This window comes from Oryx dammah, unplaced genomic scaffold (genome assembly GCF_014754425.2).
Source record: "Oryx dammah isolate SB20612 unplaced genomic scaffold, SCBI_Odam_1.1 HiC_scaffold_23, whole genome shotgun sequence".
Lineage (NCBI taxonomy): Eukaryota > Metazoa > Chordata > Mammalia > Artiodactyla > Bovidae > Oryx > Oryx dammah.
This window is the reverse complement of record NW_024070207.1, coordinates 96,247,935-96,265,815: the sequence shown is the minus strand read 5'-3', so window position 1 is coordinate 96,265,815 and position 17,881 is coordinate 96,247,935. Positions and strand designations below refer to the sequence as shown.

The 17,881-nt window shown below is 40.1% G+C and overlaps 1 protein-coding gene across 2 annotated transcripts in view; it reads right to left on the bottom strand.

Moving 5' to 3' along the window:
• SRPX (sushi repeat containing protein X-linked) overlaps nucleotides 1-17,881 on the bottom strand; it is a 149,908-nt gene that overhangs the window by 80,842 nt on the left and 51,185 nt on the right. The window contains exons 2-3 of one of the 2 annotated variants that reach the window (XM_040266315.1): nucleotides 7,821-7,880; nucleotides 2,375-2,566 (exon numbers count right to left, since the gene is read on the bottom strand). In XM_040266315.1, coding sequence (XP_040122249.1) covers nucleotides 2,375-2,566; nucleotides 7,821-7,880 — 252 coding nt within the window. The remainder of the gene's footprint in view (nucleotides 1-2,374; nucleotides 2,567-7,820; nucleotides 7,881-17,881) is intronic. The other variant, XM_040266316.1, reaches the window with a different exon arrangement.

Here is a 17,881-nt window from a genome sequence, read left to right as displayed (position 1 = left end):
TGGATCACATGGCTGCAGCCCAACCCCAGTTTCCCCAATAGTTAAAGGCACCCATCTCAACAGTGTTGTTGCAAAAACTGCATGTATGTGAAACGCTTGGTACCCAAGTGCTCCATTCATGACAGTGATCTGGAAAAGCAATGGCACCTGAAATGTGCTTCAACCATGCTGTGCAATGTGCAGTTTCCCAAGTGAGATAGAACTTTTCAGGAAGCTCAAAGTCAGCCGCTGAAATGCGCTTACAGGCTTCTCCCCTGAGGCCTGGTGCCTTTCAGGGAATGAGCATCATTCAGTGGGTAATTCTTCCCTGCCTCCCTAAGTTCTACCTCTTGGAGGAGCACTTCTCTCTACTACCAGTAGTCCAGGGCAGAGGACAATTTTTTTTTTTTTTGAGAGGGAAATAAAATTTATTAGGGTGGGAGATGCTGACAGAACAGTGGGCCAACTCAAGGGAGAACCGATGTTGAACAGGGGAACTTAGTCCACTTTCATACCCAGGATACAAGGAGTGGGATAGGGTCTTGTGGGTCATTTGCTGATTGGATGAGGCATATATACTGGGTGGGGGAAGAGTAAGGCAAATACCATCTCCCTATGGGGTGGGAGGGAAGACAGGTTATACTGCTCAGGAGGACCTGAAATCTGTTAATAATTACAACACAGGCGAGAGAAGGACGCTAAGGGTCTGGTTTTTCCATTCCTGCATTCCAAGGCCCTCCTTGGTTTTATCTGCTCTTTCATCCTTGGGTCACCACAGAGTCCTCAGTTTGGCTCAGACAAAACTCTCTTCTATTCTATTATAGATTGTTTATTGATTATTTTCATTGACACTAGTGAGGCAAATCTTTTCTTCCCTGGTTCCTCGGCCATTTGCATTTTCTCTTTTATGTTGCACCTGGTTTTGATTTTTGCCCTGTTTTGTAGTGTTTTCTTTTTCCATTTGCTTACTGATTTGTTGTTGTTCAGTCACTTAGTTGTGTCCAACTCTTTGTGACCCCATGGACTGGAACATGCCAGGCTTCCCTGTCCTTCACCAACTCCCAGAGCTTGTTCAAACTCATGTCCATCAAGTCGGTGATGCCATCCAACTCTCATCCTCTGTCCTCCCCTTCTCCTGCCTTCAATCTTTCCCAGCATCAGAGTTGTTTCTAATGAGTTGGCTCTTAGCATCAGGTGGCCAAAGTATTGGAGCTTCAGCATCAGTCCTTCAAGTGAGTATTCACAATTTATTTTCTTTAGTATTGACTGGTTTGATCTCCTTGCAGTCCAAGGGACTCTCAAGAGTCTTCTCCAGCACCACAGTTCAAAAGCATCAATTCTTTGGCGCTCAGCTTTCTTTCTAGTCCAACCCTCACATCCATGCATGACTACTGGAAAAACCATACCTTTGACTAGACAGACCTTTGTCAGCAAATTAATGTCTCTGCTTTTTAATATGTTGTCTAGGTTGGTCATAGCTTTTCCTCAGAGGAGCAAGAGTCTTTTTTTTTTTTTTAAGAGTCTTTTAATTTCATGGCTGCAGTCACCATCTGCCTCCCATAAAGCAGGAGCTTGGAGGTGGGCCAGAGCACCATTCTTGCACTTATACTGTGGTTTAGTCCTCTGCCCGCCATCTCTGATGCTATTCCGTGAGAGCCCTGATAGCAGATGACCCCTGATGGTAGAATGTGTCTTGTTTCTCAATCCCCAACACCTTTCCAGGGTCCAGCACTCATTAAATGGACATAATATAGTACAAAACAAACCTCTGTTCTCTCCCCCTTTCCAAACAGCCAATCACACCCCTCTGTCTGAAATGTGTCATCTTACTTCTGCCACATCTTAAGAACACATTGGCTTCTGCTCACAAAGGAGTTTTTCTCATCACAGCCCACAAAACATTCAGTAAAAATCCTTGATCTCAGAGCAAAAGAACTTAGGCCCCAGGACTTCCCTTGTGGTCCAGGGGTTGAGACTTCACCTTCCAATGCAAGGGGTGCAGGTTCAGTCCCTGGGTCGGGAGCCAAGATCCCACATGTCTTGGGGCAAAAACAAAACAAAACAAAACAAAACAGAAAACAGAAGCAATACTGAAGCAAATTCAGTAAAGACTTTAAAAATGGTCCACCATCAGGGTCTTCCCTGGTGGTCCAGAGGCTAAGACTCCATGCTTCCAATGCAGGAGGCCCAGGTTCAATCCCTGGGAACTAAATCTAGTCAGGGAACTAGATCTCACATACTGCAACACAGCCAAATAAAACCAAATAACTAAAAAGCCAAATAACAACAACAAAAATGGTCACATTAAAAAAAAAATATTTAAAACAAATAAACAAAACAAAAACTTTGGCCCTGATTGGCCCTGGGGTCTCCCACATGGGGCCAGGCTACTCACGCTTGCAGATGACTTTGTCCGACCACCGTTTGTTTGACTGGCAGATCACCTGGGGAGAGCCCTGCAGCTCATAGCCCTTCTGGCAGCGGATGTCACACCTGGTTCCCAGGGTTGTTTGGTAGTATCCTCCTTGAGGGGCCCTGCAGTACACATCCCCGTACTTCACCTTGATGGGGGAGCACCACGGGATGTCTACAGGGGGCAGAAACAAAGGAAAAGGAGAAACAGAAAATGACATCTTCAGAAAATGTGTCTTTTTCAGTCTTGAAGTCCCTGACTGGCTGCATTCCAGAAGTTGGACCTCCAAATAGTGCCCCGTGTCTTATAAGGTATCTCTGGGTGGGGAGGCTATCACGGGACTAGGTGTCAGATATATCTGAGTATGGGTCCAGGTTCCTCCATTGGTGGCTGTGTGATATTGGACAAATTACTTAACCTCTCTGAGTGAATACTTGTAACTATGTCATAGGACTCTTATAAGGACTGAAAAAAATGCATAGTAAGCAACTAGCACAGTGCCTACCACATAGTAAATGCTCAATGAATGCTTGTTCTTTTGAATATTTCCCTTGACTAGAGACAGAATTCTCTTGAGAGCAACTATTACCATTGTGAACTCTAACCTCAACCATACATATATGATGGCAGGGAGTTAATAATTGGTCAATTTAGATTTTTTTTCCAAGTTTGTATCATAGTCACTGTAAAAACAACGTAATCCCATCTTAATGAGTGTGGATACAGCAACAATTTCCAGGGTTTTGCCACAGGATATAATTTGGGTTTAAAGTCACAGAACAGGGACTCACCACTGGGAAGCAACCTCCCTTTTCAGATGGCTGCAGTTAAGCCCCCTTCAGGTAAGAGATGACACCCTTCTCCAATAGCAAAGTTCCAGGGTGTTTTGATCTCGGTCTCACAGTTGCCTAGAGTACAGCTTAGGGCGACACATTCTTTAGAACCTCTCCCTGGGCCTTTAGTAGGTGCTCGCTGAGAGCCATAAAATTAGCAGGACAAGACTAGCTCCTGGAAAGTTCCCACAGTGCCCACTACACATCAATGGGGACCAGAGACAGCTCCCTCCAGTCTGTCAGGTTCTCCACACCCTGAACAGGTGTCCCCTCCCTGCAGCTGCCACGCTCCTCACTTCCCCCCCAGCACCTGCGCTGTCAGTGAGGTTTATGCGCCATCATGTGGCCATGCAGGAAACTCCCTATTTGACTTGTGTTTCTGGCTGCTTCTCAACCATGAAAACCAACAGTCCTTCCTGTCCAGGTCTCGTGCATAGACTGTTTTCCTCTTTTTAAAACTTATGTGCTTTGACATCGCCTTTGGCTAATATTTTCATCATATTATGCTTTGCAGGGAGCTGCAAATGGGTGCTAAGGTAGAGACTCAAGCAGTATTTCCTGGACTTCCTGGGGAGAAGTGTTGTCCCAGGCTTAGTCTAGAGCTGATTAAGTTTGACCATGTGGATACAGACTTGCAGGAGCTTACACCAGGCCTCTAGCCCTTTCTGGAATGAAGTTTCCTTCCTCTGGGGTTTACACATCCAGTCTGTATGTGCTAACATTTTAAAATGAGAAAAATCTGACCCTGAAGTGAAGTACAAAACAGCAGACTATCTCCAGTATTTTCTTCTAAGTATAATTTTTGAACCGATTTTAAATGTTTCAGTTCTTTCTTTGATGATGGCTCCTGGTAAGCCACGAAGTTAAGAGATTTCAAGGTCACAGGTAAATGAGAAGCCTTTGGGGGTATGTTTGCTTAGTACTGCCAAGCTGTGGATATTTCTTCTATAATCAGATGTCCTTACAATAAATTCTGAAAAAATCCATAGATGCCTACCACTCCAAGACTTAGAACCTATTGGTTTCTATGACTACTAGAAGTGATGTATATTTCTCCCTCCCCTCTATTTCTGCCTTTCTTTTCCAACTGTAATAAGAAAGACCACCCACAAGCAAACTCCAAAATGTACTTAGTGTTTTAAAGCTCAAAGAAGCACTTTGTATAGTCCACAAAGGACTTCCACAGTGTTAGATCTTAAAAGTCATCTGTGGCCTTACCTCTGTCTTTGTCCTCTTTTCCCCGTCCTCTATCCCTAACTCCCCCACTACCTCACTTCCTCTAAGTTCCCCTTCTGGACTGCCACGCTTCTATGCTTCTCTAGTTCCAGCCTCTTCTCCTGCCAACTGGTCCCCTTCACTGCCCTTTTGTCACCATCTCACAGGCCAAGCTGAAATCCTGGACTGAGAACTGGGCTCCAGAGAGAGCAAATGAAATCCCCATCGGGGCAGAAGGGTGATGAGGTGAGAAGAATACGGGAGACCCAGAGGGAGGCGATGAAAATGGTGAGCTAGTACCATATGGTGGCTACTGGGCAAAGTCAAGAGGACTGGGCTCATATTATAGAACTCGATCATCTCCTAGTAATTGAAAACACTTTTCAGGGACTCAGGTTCCTAACCTACACAAGTAAAGAATCTGATGAAATTATTTTAAAAGTCCCATCTATTGCATTGGACAGAACATTCATTTGGGTTTTTCCCTAAGATGGTACAGAAAAACTTGAACAAACTTTTTGGGCAACCCAGTATGATGTTTATTTTTATTCTGATCAAATTTTATACCAGTTTGAAAATGTCCAAAAAAAGTCCCATCTAGCTTTGCAGTTGTATGATTCAAATTCAAATTATGCCTCTCTGCCCTCCTACCCATCTCACACCCATGCCTACCTCCTTACTCCTTCTGACTGATAACTTTGGGTAGTCTCTTGTAATCCTTCCAGCTAAAGGCAAATCTGTTTTACATTATGGGTCCCAATCGTAATTCCACAGATTTACAACCTGGAAGGGCATCCAATTCTCTACTCATTTTTCACTCGAGTGTTGAAAACACTCACATCCTCCAGCCTCTGGACTTTGATGTGAGGTTAGGAAATACAGGGTCTTAGAATAAACTAATGTCAGGTAGCAGACCCACAATGTTTAGCACACATATTATAGTTGTCTTTTCCACAACCGTGCCCAGGACAAATATTTAAGGCTAGCAGGTACATTACAGAATGATGGGCAGATACATGTATCACAAATTCACAGATTTCAGTACAACCAGGCCATTAGCAGTTTTCTTTTTTTTTAAAATTAAGATATTCTGACCCTTCACACAGCTAAGAAACAGTGCTGGCTACCTATCCAAAAGCTGTGCTGTTGTCAACATGTAGGGGAAAGAATCTTGTTTTTATTTTTTTTCAAAAGGAATTTCTTTTGGATTACTTCCCAAGACAAATCTTTGGAAGGTATTTTGACATTTTAACAGCCCTGCAGTGACAGGAATGAAAAAGTCACTGAGTGACTTGAATTTGAAGTGCACGCAAATACCATGAAGTACGTGTGTCTTAAATGATTCACTTTGCTGCACAGCAGAAAACAAATAAACATCGTAAATTAACTATGCTCCAATAAAAATTAATTTTTAAAAATAATTTAAAAAATAATTGTTTAAAAAAGTGAATTAGCAAAATGTTTAAAATAGAAATTTACATAAAGGACGCTCTTATGCTGCTTCAATTAAGACAGTTTATTTAGGAAGAAACCTAAAATTGATTCTTCTGGAAAGCTTTTCATCTCCCTGGGCCATTGTGGAGTTCCTGGGGGTAAGCAGTATCATGTAGCAGACTGAGGAACCACTGGTAAACTCTGGATGTTGAGCTAAAACATCTGGAGTTTAGACCCAAACATAATGTTTGCTAACTGTGTGAGTCTGGGCAAGTCAGCTCCCCTCTCTAATCTGCGGTTCCTTCATCTGTAAATAAGTAACAACATCATATCTCTACATGTCTTCCTCCCCCCTCCATTAGTGTGAAGACAGAATGGCATTCCAGGTAAAAGAAGCAAAAGCAAGGGTTGCCACATTAAGTGTTGGTTACATTTCACATCTTCTTTCTTTTATAAATTATGATTTATATCATAAATTTAATTCCAAAACCACTGAGTACATACTCTGTGCCAGACACTGTGTAGGGGCCTGAGGATCTACAACTAATCCCCTGGTGAATAATGGTTTGCCTCTAAGTTTTAGAATTTAAAAATAACTGACAATGAAAACAATTCCCTAAGAAGTATATATTCTTAAACATTTTAGGTGAACTCTAGGGCAGGCACATATTTTGGCCATCTGGTCTACCTTCCATACGTCCAACGCTGTGAAGGGAGGATGAACACTAGGAACAACGATCCAAGGGCACTACACAATGCCTCTTGTACATGTGAAGGGTCACGTGGGCATGCATGTGTTTTAGAAAGATTTTTTAAACTCTCAATCAATTAAGTGTTACAAATAGGAAAACCACCTTACTCCAAACAACTCATTAACAAGTCTGTGTTTTGCTTGATTGGTTAATTCCTGAGGCAATAATATAGGAGCTATGGATATGAATGAGTATTTGTACTCACAGGTCATAAGCAAACATGGAATATGGTGGGAAACACACCTGGACATAGGTACCAGTCACTATGTTAGAAAGGTTGTTCACTTGTGTAGAAAACAACTGAAGGACTTTCTCCAACCAAAGAATGGCCAGTACTACCCTGATCTTCCTGTAAGTCAGATACATCATGACAGATCAGGGGAGTGCTCTTGCCAAAATATAGACAAATTTCCTGGACAAAAAGCCATTTTATTCAAATTATTTCTCAAATGTAAAAGGAACTGGATTCAGCAAGGAATAATCTAAATTTACCTTCACTTTTCTCAGGACTCCTTAAGTTTCAGAGAAACAACTCAACAGTAGAAAATATTTATGGACATACTTACCTGAGCCTGCATAGAAGGTTCTTGATTAGGCTTTTTATACCTGCTGGAAGGGGTGGATTGCTGAAAATGTGTAGAGGTGGAGTTCTTTATCATTAAAGTTTCATTGGTCAACACACTTTACTCATCATTTCAGGAGCCAAGCCACACTCAGAAAGAGCACAATGAAATGAGCTTATGAAAATCAAGTTTTCTCATTCCCCATTCATCTCAGTACATTAGCAGCACTGGGTCCAGATTTGACCTTGGAAGGTTTACTCAGGATGAGTCTGGCTGTAATGTATGAATTAGGTAGAACTCAGGGCTTGATTTTCACTTTCATCAGCTAGAGCTTGGCTTTGCAGAAGTAAGGATAGTAAAGAAATTGATGAGAATAAAATGACCACTGGGGTGCTGAAGGGTAGCACTTCAGAGATTTTCAAATGCTTTTAGTTTTCTTTCATTTTTTTCTGTATTTTCTTTCAAATGGGAGCATATGCATGTTACTTTTTAAACATTTTCTTTTCTGGACAGGCAATTACAAGTGAAAATGTGTTGTCTGGTCACTTTATTATAATCGGTTCTGCAGGGCAAGAGGGAAAGTTCTCCTGGCATCAGCAGGTCTTCATTAGCACATAAGCAAAGCATTCACCTTTATATTTAGCGTCTGAATACACGACTTCATCATCTTCTAGCGGTGAATCTCCAGATCCTACAATAAAAAAGAACAGAAACTGCAGCAAGAAAAGCCACATGATATGGACGAATATTTTGAAGCACTGCTTTGGCACAGTCCATGCAAGAGGGGCTATTAGAACGCAGAGCAAGAATGAAAGCTTCTGTGGCCATTCACAAAGGGACAGGGGACCGCTCAGAGTGAACCCAGCTGGACTGAGATTGCCAGAGCCCATCAAAATGAGCCTCCAATGGTTTGGGAATCACCATGTGTCCACTGGAATTCTGGACTCTGGATTGAGAGCAAGTCAACTTCACTCTGAGAAGACGCCAATGAATATGAATCTCATGCCAGCAGAGACACAGTAAAATGTGTGTGACTCAGGCACAGCCCAGAGTTTCTCCAGCAGTCAAAGAAAACCTGGTAGAACTGGGTGTTTATTAAAAGAACTGGGTGCTATTTTATTTATAAAAATAATCTGAAAATAAGTCCATCTTGTGAAACAAACTTGGGTGGAGGATAAGGAGGCAAATCAAATGTCTTAGTTCAAAGCTGCCTTAGTCTATTTGTAGGAAATGAGGGCTGAAATTGATGACATGGATGTTTGTTCGAAACCTCTCACCCAGGCATGGCTAAAGTCAAATTTCTTGATGAGTCCTGCTACCCTTGAAAACCACAACCTCAGAGAGAAAGAAAGTCTGTGTTTAATTTAAAACTTTAAACTCACTTGGAAGTTGGAACTGAATCATTTTTCAAATGTTAACTGTTGAATTCCAGTGAATGGTGATTCTTAACCTTTAGAGCAGCACCAGGCCCCAAACTTCAAAGCAATAATCTCGAATTTAGCGATCTCTCCCTCTCGCCTTTCTCTTCTGATCAGTGACTGTTGAATTAGCAACATCCTGATCACACATTTACCAGCAGGGACTGCAACCATCATAGGTAAGAACATTCTCTTTTATGAGTTTATTCAAAGCTCCAAACAGGAAAAGAGAATTGAGTAATGGTCCTGCTCTTCTTGTATCCTGGATGAGAGATGGTGAGTCGAAATTAAAAGTGATGAAGGCCAGACCATGTCCATTTGGAAAGGACTTTCCCAACGGGAGAAGGCCAGTTCTGCTTCAGGTTTCTTTACCTGGTCTCTGACCACCCAGACACGTATAAAATTACATAAACTGGTCCTTATTCCATATCAAAAACTGAACACGAAACTCTTCAGGAAAGCAATCTAGCAATGAATTAGAAGCCTATATTCAAATCCCTTGATCCAGTGATTCCCCTTCTGGGAATCTATCCCAAAGAAATAATATTAAATATAGAAAAAGAATTTGCATTTGTTGTATACCTGAAACTAACACAACACTGTAAATCAACTACACTCCAATTTTAAAAAATTAAAAGAATTTACAAAGATTTCTTTGCAACATCATTTAAAATAGAAAAAGACTATAAAAACTGACCAAACAGTCAATATTATGGTTAAATAAACCAAAGTACATTTACTGGATATAATATAATGTAGTCATTAAAATGTTTATAAAGGGTTAAATAAAATAGAAAAGGCTTATTAAGTGAAAAATGTGCTGTAACAAAATTATATAAATGGCAATGATTTATAATAATGTAAAACAAATTCAAAATAAACAATGCATGGAAAAGAGTCTTTGATCACTGGATGCTCTTCTTTCTTCTCTTCTAAATGTTCCATTATAAACATATGTTACTTTCATAATGGAAAATAAATTCTATTTATTATTCACTTAATGCAAAGAAGTGTAGTTTCCAAAATATGTTTTGAACAGATCAGAAGCTTTTAAGAACTTACTGTCCCTCCCCTCCTACCCTGCCCCCTTCCCCCAGAATCAGAGTTGAACTGGAAGTCCTCCAGAACTGGTGAATTCTCCAACTCCATATGGCACATTTCTCAGCATTGTGAGATATGTCTCATATTAAGAGCAGTTCCCTCTTTCCAAGTCACCCTGGCCTCTATATAATCTATCTAGGCAGTAAGAGGATCTGGACTGATTCCTGACTCTAAGCAGAAAAGACAGCTGCCACAGGTTGGGCTCTTTGGGAGGTATAATACCTTACAAGATGGAGTTTAGTACATGCAGTGTTTATTAGGGATCCTTATCTCTGAAAGGGATAAGAAGGAAGTATGTTTGGAAAGAGGGAGAAGTCAAGCTTAAAAGCCAGCCCAGTGACAGCTTCTGTGCATGCATGCATGCTAAGTCGCTTCAGCTGTGTCCAACTGTTTGCAACCCCATGGACTGTAGCCCTCCAGGTTCCTCTGTCCATGGGATTCTTCAGGCAAGAATACTGGAGTGGGTTGCCGTGCCCTCCTCTAGGGAATCTTCCCAACCCAGGGATCGTACCCACGTCTCCTGTGGCTCCCGCATTGCAGGCGGTTTCTTTACCACTGAGCCACTGGGAAAGCCTGACAGCTTCTGATGTTGGACTAAAATGGCTGGACCCTTCTATCCCAATTTCCATCCACCATTGGATATGGCCCACCTCGAGGACATGAACTTGGGTGAAGCACTCTCAACAGCTGAGGCAAGCTCTTAAGGAACAGAAAGCTGACGGGTGTCTGAGAACAGCATTACCCCCAGCTGAGACAATCAGTCCTTTTGAAGGCACATCTGATCAATGCATCTCCATGACCATCACAAAAACACTCACGGAGAATCAACTGGAGATGTGTTAACTCAAAGAAGGGACCCTCCATAGAGATGAGACAGGACTGAGACCTACTGGAGAGATAGGGCACCTAGGGTGCACAGCTCCATTTTACCAGGACAGCAGCATTCTAAGACAGAGTCATCACATGTTGTTTAATATAGTGAAAAATTAAACATCTAACAATAGGGGCATGAGCAAATTATATCAACAAACTATTTTATAGCCACTAATCAAGTCTGGAAAATATGTGTGAAATATAACTAAGCAGGAAAGCAGATACTGCAAACTATATACAGGATGAAGTATGAAACTGAAGACACACACACACATATATATATGGCTTTCCAGGTGGCGCTAGTGGTAAAGAACCTGCCTGCCAATGCAGGTTTGATCCGTGGTCAGGAAAATCCCTTGGAAGAGGGCACAGCAACCCAGTCCAGTATTCTTGCCTGGAGAATCCCCATGGACAGAGGAGCCTGGTGGGCTACAGTCCATTAGGGTTGCACAGACTCAGACACAACTGAGGTGACTTAGCATACACATATGTGTATATATATAATATATATATATATAATGACATCATATATTCTATATATATCATATAGAATATGTCACATATTTTATATGTCACATACATATGTTAAATTTGTTATATGACACATACCTATGTCAAATTTGTAATATGATAAAGTAGGGGAAAGGTCAATAAATATGCTGAGATTAATTGGCTATAAATCATATACAAAGGAAAACAAAAACTAAGAATCCTATCTTACGCCAAACCAAAATTAATTTCCAGACAGTTTAAAGACCTAAATTTGAAAGCCAAAAATTTGAGGAAAATGAGGAATATCTGCATGAACATGAGGTAGGAAAAGCTATCAAACAAAACTCACAAGTCATAACCCATAAAGAAAAATATGGCTACATTTCACTACACAAAAATATAAAACTCCTATGCAATAAAAGATACATAAATAAAGTTTAAAGACAACACCCAGTCTGGGAAAAAATATTTGGAATGTATATAATGCAGAATTATTATCCAGGATATATAAAGAAGATAGTCCAATGGGAAAAAATGACAAAAATGATTAGAAGTTTTGTAGAAAAAACAATGACCTGAATTTGAAGCAAATACCATAGAATGTTAATATAAAAAAATCTTCAAGCTTACTGGTATTCGGGATAATATATATATCAAGATACCAATTTATACTCAGGAGATTGGCGACAATTTAACTGTCAAGGCTATCATGAAACAGACACTCTCAAGTTCCATTAGTAGAAATACAATTGTACAAGTAGGCTGGAAAAACTTTGCACTTCATTTGAAACTATCCTTCAAATCAGCCCTTCCATTTCTGGACATCCGCCTCAGGAATTTTGGCATAAAGCAGGAGTAGCCATGTGCTAGAAGGTTCCCTGCAGCATTGCCATTAGTAAAAACAGATGTATACAACCATTCCTAGAAATAGATGGAGGTGTATTATTCATACGATAAGAAGCCGTAAAAGTTCAAATAAGTGAACTTGATCTACACAAAACAAGATGAAATCTCAAAACAATGTATAGTAAAAAAAAAAAAAGCAAGTTGCATGATAAATACAGCGTGAAATTAAGTATACAAAATTTTTAAATGCAGAATATATTTTCTAGAGATGTGTGCTAAAATGGATTGAAAAGATATACATCAACTTTATATTAATGGCTTCCTCTGGGCAGGAAGGAAGGAGAAGGAAGCCAAATGCATACATGAGGAGCCACTGATGTCTCAGTTCTTATAAAATAGCTGAAGTCAATGTGGGAAAATATTAACATCAGTTGAATATAGATGGTGAATACTTTGCTTATATTTGAAATATTTTGCCATGTTTTAAAAGGAAGAGAGGGAGAGAGAAAAGGAAGGAGAAAAGAAAGAAATGGGAGAAATGGGAAAGGGGGCTGAAAGAATACACCATAAACCTCCATGTTGGGGCAGTAGAATTAGAATGAAAATTTCCATCCTTTTTTTTTTTCTATCATGTTTTCTTCATTGAGCATATTATGTAAAATGTTTATATATATATATATGCATGTATATATATGATAACTCTTAAAGACAAAAAATGGTGGACTGTGGGATCCAATATGTATGATTAATTTCGTGCTGAATGGCTTCAGTTGTGTCTGACTCTTTGCAACCTTATGAATCATAGACCGACCGCCAGGCTCCTCTGTCCATGGGATTCTCCAGGCAAGAATATTGGAGTTGCGTTGCCATTCTCTTCTCCAGGGATCTTCCCAACCCAGGGACTGAACCCATATCTCATGTCTTCTGCACTGGCAGGCGGGTTCTTTACCACTAGCACCACCTCTCACACTTCTGCAAGTCCTCACACTCCAAAGCCTTATTATACATCTAAAAGGACAGCTACACAAACAAGTTCAGGGCCAACTGCCAGAAACTGGACTTTTTTACTCTGGGTTCTAAGTTTTCTCCATTTGCCTTCACCTGCACACATAACTCCCACAGTGAGCCTTGACCCTGCCTCCAGGGGTGTCAGGGATAAACCACATGTATTGTTAAACCACACATTCAATTTCAGATGACAAGCTCAACTCTGGTGTCATTTGAAAAGTGGTAGATGTTTGCCTAGAGAAAGGAGCCCTCTAGGTTACACCATGAGACAAGTCTTTATAATGAGCCAAAAGGAGATATAAGGATGGTCTGCATCATCACCCACAAGAAAGCAGTCTCCTTGGCACAGTAAAGCAGCTCTTCTGTTCATTGGTTTCTTTGGATAGCTACTCAAACCCAAAACCAGGCATTCTCACTACTGATTTTACTTAGAGACCGCAAGGCAGACAGTTCAGATCTCAATTCAGAATTCTGGCAGAGATTACTTTGATTAGTAACTCACTTATAATGGTACATCCACCTCCATTTAGACTGTGCATACATGCTCAGTCCTGTCCAACTCTTTGTGACCCCATGGACTGTAGCCCGCCAGGCTTCTCTGTCCATTGGATTTCCCAGGCAAGAATACTCTAGTGGGTTGCCATGTCCTCCTCCAGGGGATCTTCCTGACCCAGGGATAAAACTTGCTTCTCCTGTGTCCCCTGCACTGGCAGGCAAATTCTTTACTACAGTGCCACCTGGGAAGCCCCATTTAGATTACAACCCACTAATTAATCTCTTTCTACCTTGAACCATGATGACTATAAAGCAGAAATTCCTCTTTGCCAATAAATGTTGCAGAGATAGGCATGAAAGCTAGCACTGGCAGATGACAACCACAAAGAAGCCTGCTTAAGGAGAACAAGGTTTATGGGAAAGACTTTCTCCCATAAAAGAGAGAAGTGGACAGAGAGAAGATTATTTTGCCCTCATTTCTCTTTTCCTTCTTTGGGAGTGATTGTGTAAGGATAAATACCTAAAGCTATAGCAGCCACTTTGTAACCATGAGGTAAGATGTCTCAGGACTAAAGATTTTCAGTTGAGGATGCTACAGTGGAAGGATAAAAAGAATCTGGGGTCTGTGATGACTATATTGGCCTATTAAATCAACTCTAGACATCTTACCTCCATACTTCGTGTTTGTTGTTGTTTAGTCGCTCAGGTGTATCCAACTCTTTGCAATCCCATAGACTGTAGCACGCCAGGCTCCTCTGTCCATGAGATTTTCTAAACAAGAATACTTGAGTAGGTTGCCATTCCCTACTTTTTGCTAGGTCAATACTAAATGCCCTTTCAATTTAAACTGCTATGAATAGCACTGTTTGTTACTTGCAAGCTGAATGCATCCAAACTGATTCACAAATGAACAAGGAATTTAATGCCTATTATTGATAAGAGATCAGAGAAAACAAAATAAATGGCTATTCCCCCAAATTCCCAGTTTATATTCAGCCTAAACTCATATATCAACTTCTATAAAAAACGATGACCAGTCTACAAAATGGTTGTCATGAAGGATATAGTAAGATCAAAGTGAAAGTCACTTAGTTGTATCCAACTCTTTGCAACCCCATGGACTATATAGTCCATGGAATTCTCCAGGCCAGAATACTTGAGTGGGTAGCCTTTCCCTTCTCCAGGGGATCTTCCCAACCCAGGGATCAAACCCAGGTCTCCCACATTGCAGGTGGATTCTTTACCAGCTGAGCCACAAGGGAAGCCCAAGAATACTGGAGTGGGTAGCCTATCCCTTCTCCAGTGGATCTTCCTGACCCAGGAATCAAACCAGGGTCTCCTGCATTTCAGGCAGATTCTTTACCAACTGAGCTATCAGGGAAGCCCCCTGACTAATTATGTTCAGAAGATCATACTAAAGCTTACTAAAATAGCAAAGGAGATTCACACATATTAGAAAATGATTTTCCACTGGGTTAAAATAGAAAGGAATAAAGAGAGAGAGAGAGGTTGGCAGGGAAAGAGAGAGGAAGGTTGCCTAGCAAACTCTTCTTTATTTACAAAAGGCTGTCCCCTTTAGAATTCTGGTTAATTGAGGTTTTATTATGGCAACTATTATTAAGTCCTCGTACGGTTCAGATGATCACTCTTTGGAAAAAATGCTTCAGTGCTTCTTCCACACAAATACAAATTCTACACTGACTCAGAAATCAGAAACTCGGTGCTATGTCAGATTCTGTCCCTTAGCCATACCTGGAGCCAATTCCATTTATAATTCTGCTCTTCTTGCAGAAACTTCATCTAAATTAACAGATTTGCAAAGAACTAGTCACTCCTTTTTTCCGAAGTTCAAAGAAGGGTCTTCCTGGCCTGTTAGGTAGTTAATATCATCAAGTCAAGAAACCCATTTTTAAGAAATATCTATTATACGTTTTAGAATTACACCAGGAATTTAGATTTAAAAGGCTGCTAGAGTGCTCATCACCCTAAAATTTTTTTCATTGTGACAGTGGGGAATACAGGGAGCCTTCAAGACCAATGGAAGAAGTGGCCAATCTGCTAAAGCATATTCCTTTATTGACTGTGACACATGATGCGAGTTGACAGATTTGCTGGTTCTGTGTTAAAGTTTCAGTTCAAAGGGTTGGGTTTATTTTTTTAACTTATTTTGATGATAGCTATATATTCTTAATGTTTTGTCAGAAATTTTTGTTTTCTCATCTTTATTCTAAATATAATTTTATTATCAGAAGTCATATTTAATAGTAAATATAAATTTCATCATCAATTGTATGCTGAAAGTCAATGGGAAAATCAAATTCAGTTTGCAAGTAGATTCTGGCCTCCTAGAGGATCAATGGAAGGGCTTTGAGGGAATCCATGAACCTCTTGAAATTGGACATACTGTCTGGTACATGAATATACTTTCTGGGGAAAAGTTGCTAACTTTTAGTTGATTTAATAAGGTTCTATAATCCAAAAACTTATGAAGAACCATGATTTCCCATTATTCTTTATTATGAAGCACATTAGAGTATTTAATAAGGAAATAAGTAGTATCTCCTTGATATCTGAATCTTTTTAGTATGCCAGAGGACAGAGAAATATATGTAAAACAAGGATAAATGCTTAGCTTTATTAGACCTTATTTTTTCCCCCTAGATTATTGCTGTCCAATGGAACTTTCTACAATGATATACATGTTCTATATCTATGCTGTACAATAGGGTAACCACTAGCCACATGTGATCATTAAGCACTTGAAATATGGCTAGTACAACTGGGGAATAATATTTAAAATTTCATTTAGTTTTAATCTAAATTTACATAGCCTTGTGACTAGTGGCTGCCATACTAGACATCATAGGTCAAGATTTAATTTAAAAATATCTACTCTGTGGATATAAATCATGTCTCTAAATGGCTCAGTCATGAGACCCATGTCTAATTTGCCTTGTATACCTAGCAATATGATTCAGAATTGGTAGTCAACAAATGTTGGAAGAAGAGAGAAAAAGCTGTTTCATGTTACTCACAACACATAAATCATGTGCCATTATGCTTGTATGTCTGGAATGGTTTTATCCCACTCAGCACAGCTTCAGGATATCAGTTTAAATGGTGATGATACTGGAGATTTGGAAGTTTAGAAAAAGATATTTTGCACTATTGGAAGCCATAGGGTATTCATTTACGGGAACCAGATGATCTAGTTCTAGCAAATGATTTGCCAAAGGGGCTACACTGCAACTGTAGTAAAGACAAAAGGACACGTGAATGGCTTCAGAACAAAGATCAAATCCAGGGTACTGCCAGGAAAACAGTGTACAGATAAATCCAACGATATGACCATCAAATCCTTTGTTAGGTCAAGGTGGTGCTTCAGAGTACTTTCAGTCATACAACATGCCCTTTAGTAAAGATGTATCTCACAGATCCTCTCAATTAAACAAGAGTTTGTATCTATGAGACTTGTGGATGTGGCTTTTGCTAATGGAGTGAACTCCAAGAAGATTCACAGGAGATTCACAAAGTGGGTTTTTAAAAATTAATTTATTTAACTGGAGGCTAATTACTTTACAATATTGTAGTGGTTTGCTATACATGGACATGAATCAGCCATGGGTATACATGTATCCCCCATCCTGAACCCCCCTCCCACCTCCCTTCCCATCTCATCCCTCAGGGTCATCCCAGTACACTGGCCCTGAGCGCCCTGTCTCATGCATCGAACCTGGACTGGCGATCTATTTCACATATAGTTATATACATGTTTCAATGCTATTCTTTCAAATCATCCCACTCTTGCCTTCTCCCAGAGTCCAAAAGTCTGTTCTTTATACCTGTGTCTCTTTTGGTGTCTTGCATATGGGGTCATCATTACCATCTTTATAAATTCCATATATATGTGTTAATATACTGTACTGGTGTTTTTCTTTCTGACTTACTTCACTGTGTATAATAGGCTCCAGTTTCATCCATCTCATTAGAACTGATTCAAATGAATTCTTTTTTAATAGCTGAGTAGTATTCCATTGTGTATATATACCACAGCTTTATCCATTCATCTGCTGATGGACATCTAGGTTGCTTCCATGTCCTGGCTATTATAAACAGTACTGTGATGAACATTGGGGTACATGTATCTCTTTCAATTCTGGTTTCCTCAGTGTGTATGCCCAATAGTGGGATTGCTGGGTGGTGTGGCAGTTCTATTTCCAGTTTTTTAAGGAATCTTCACACTGTTCTCCATAGTGGCTGTACTAGTTTGCATTCCCACCAACAGTGTAAGAGGGTTCCCTTTTCTCCACACCCTCTTCAGCATTTATTATTTGTATACTTTTTGATAGCAGCCATTCTGACTGGTGTGAGATGGTACCTCATTGTGGTTCTGATTTGCATTTGTCTGATAATGAGTGATGTTGAGCATCTTTTCATGTGTTTGTTAGCCATCTGTATT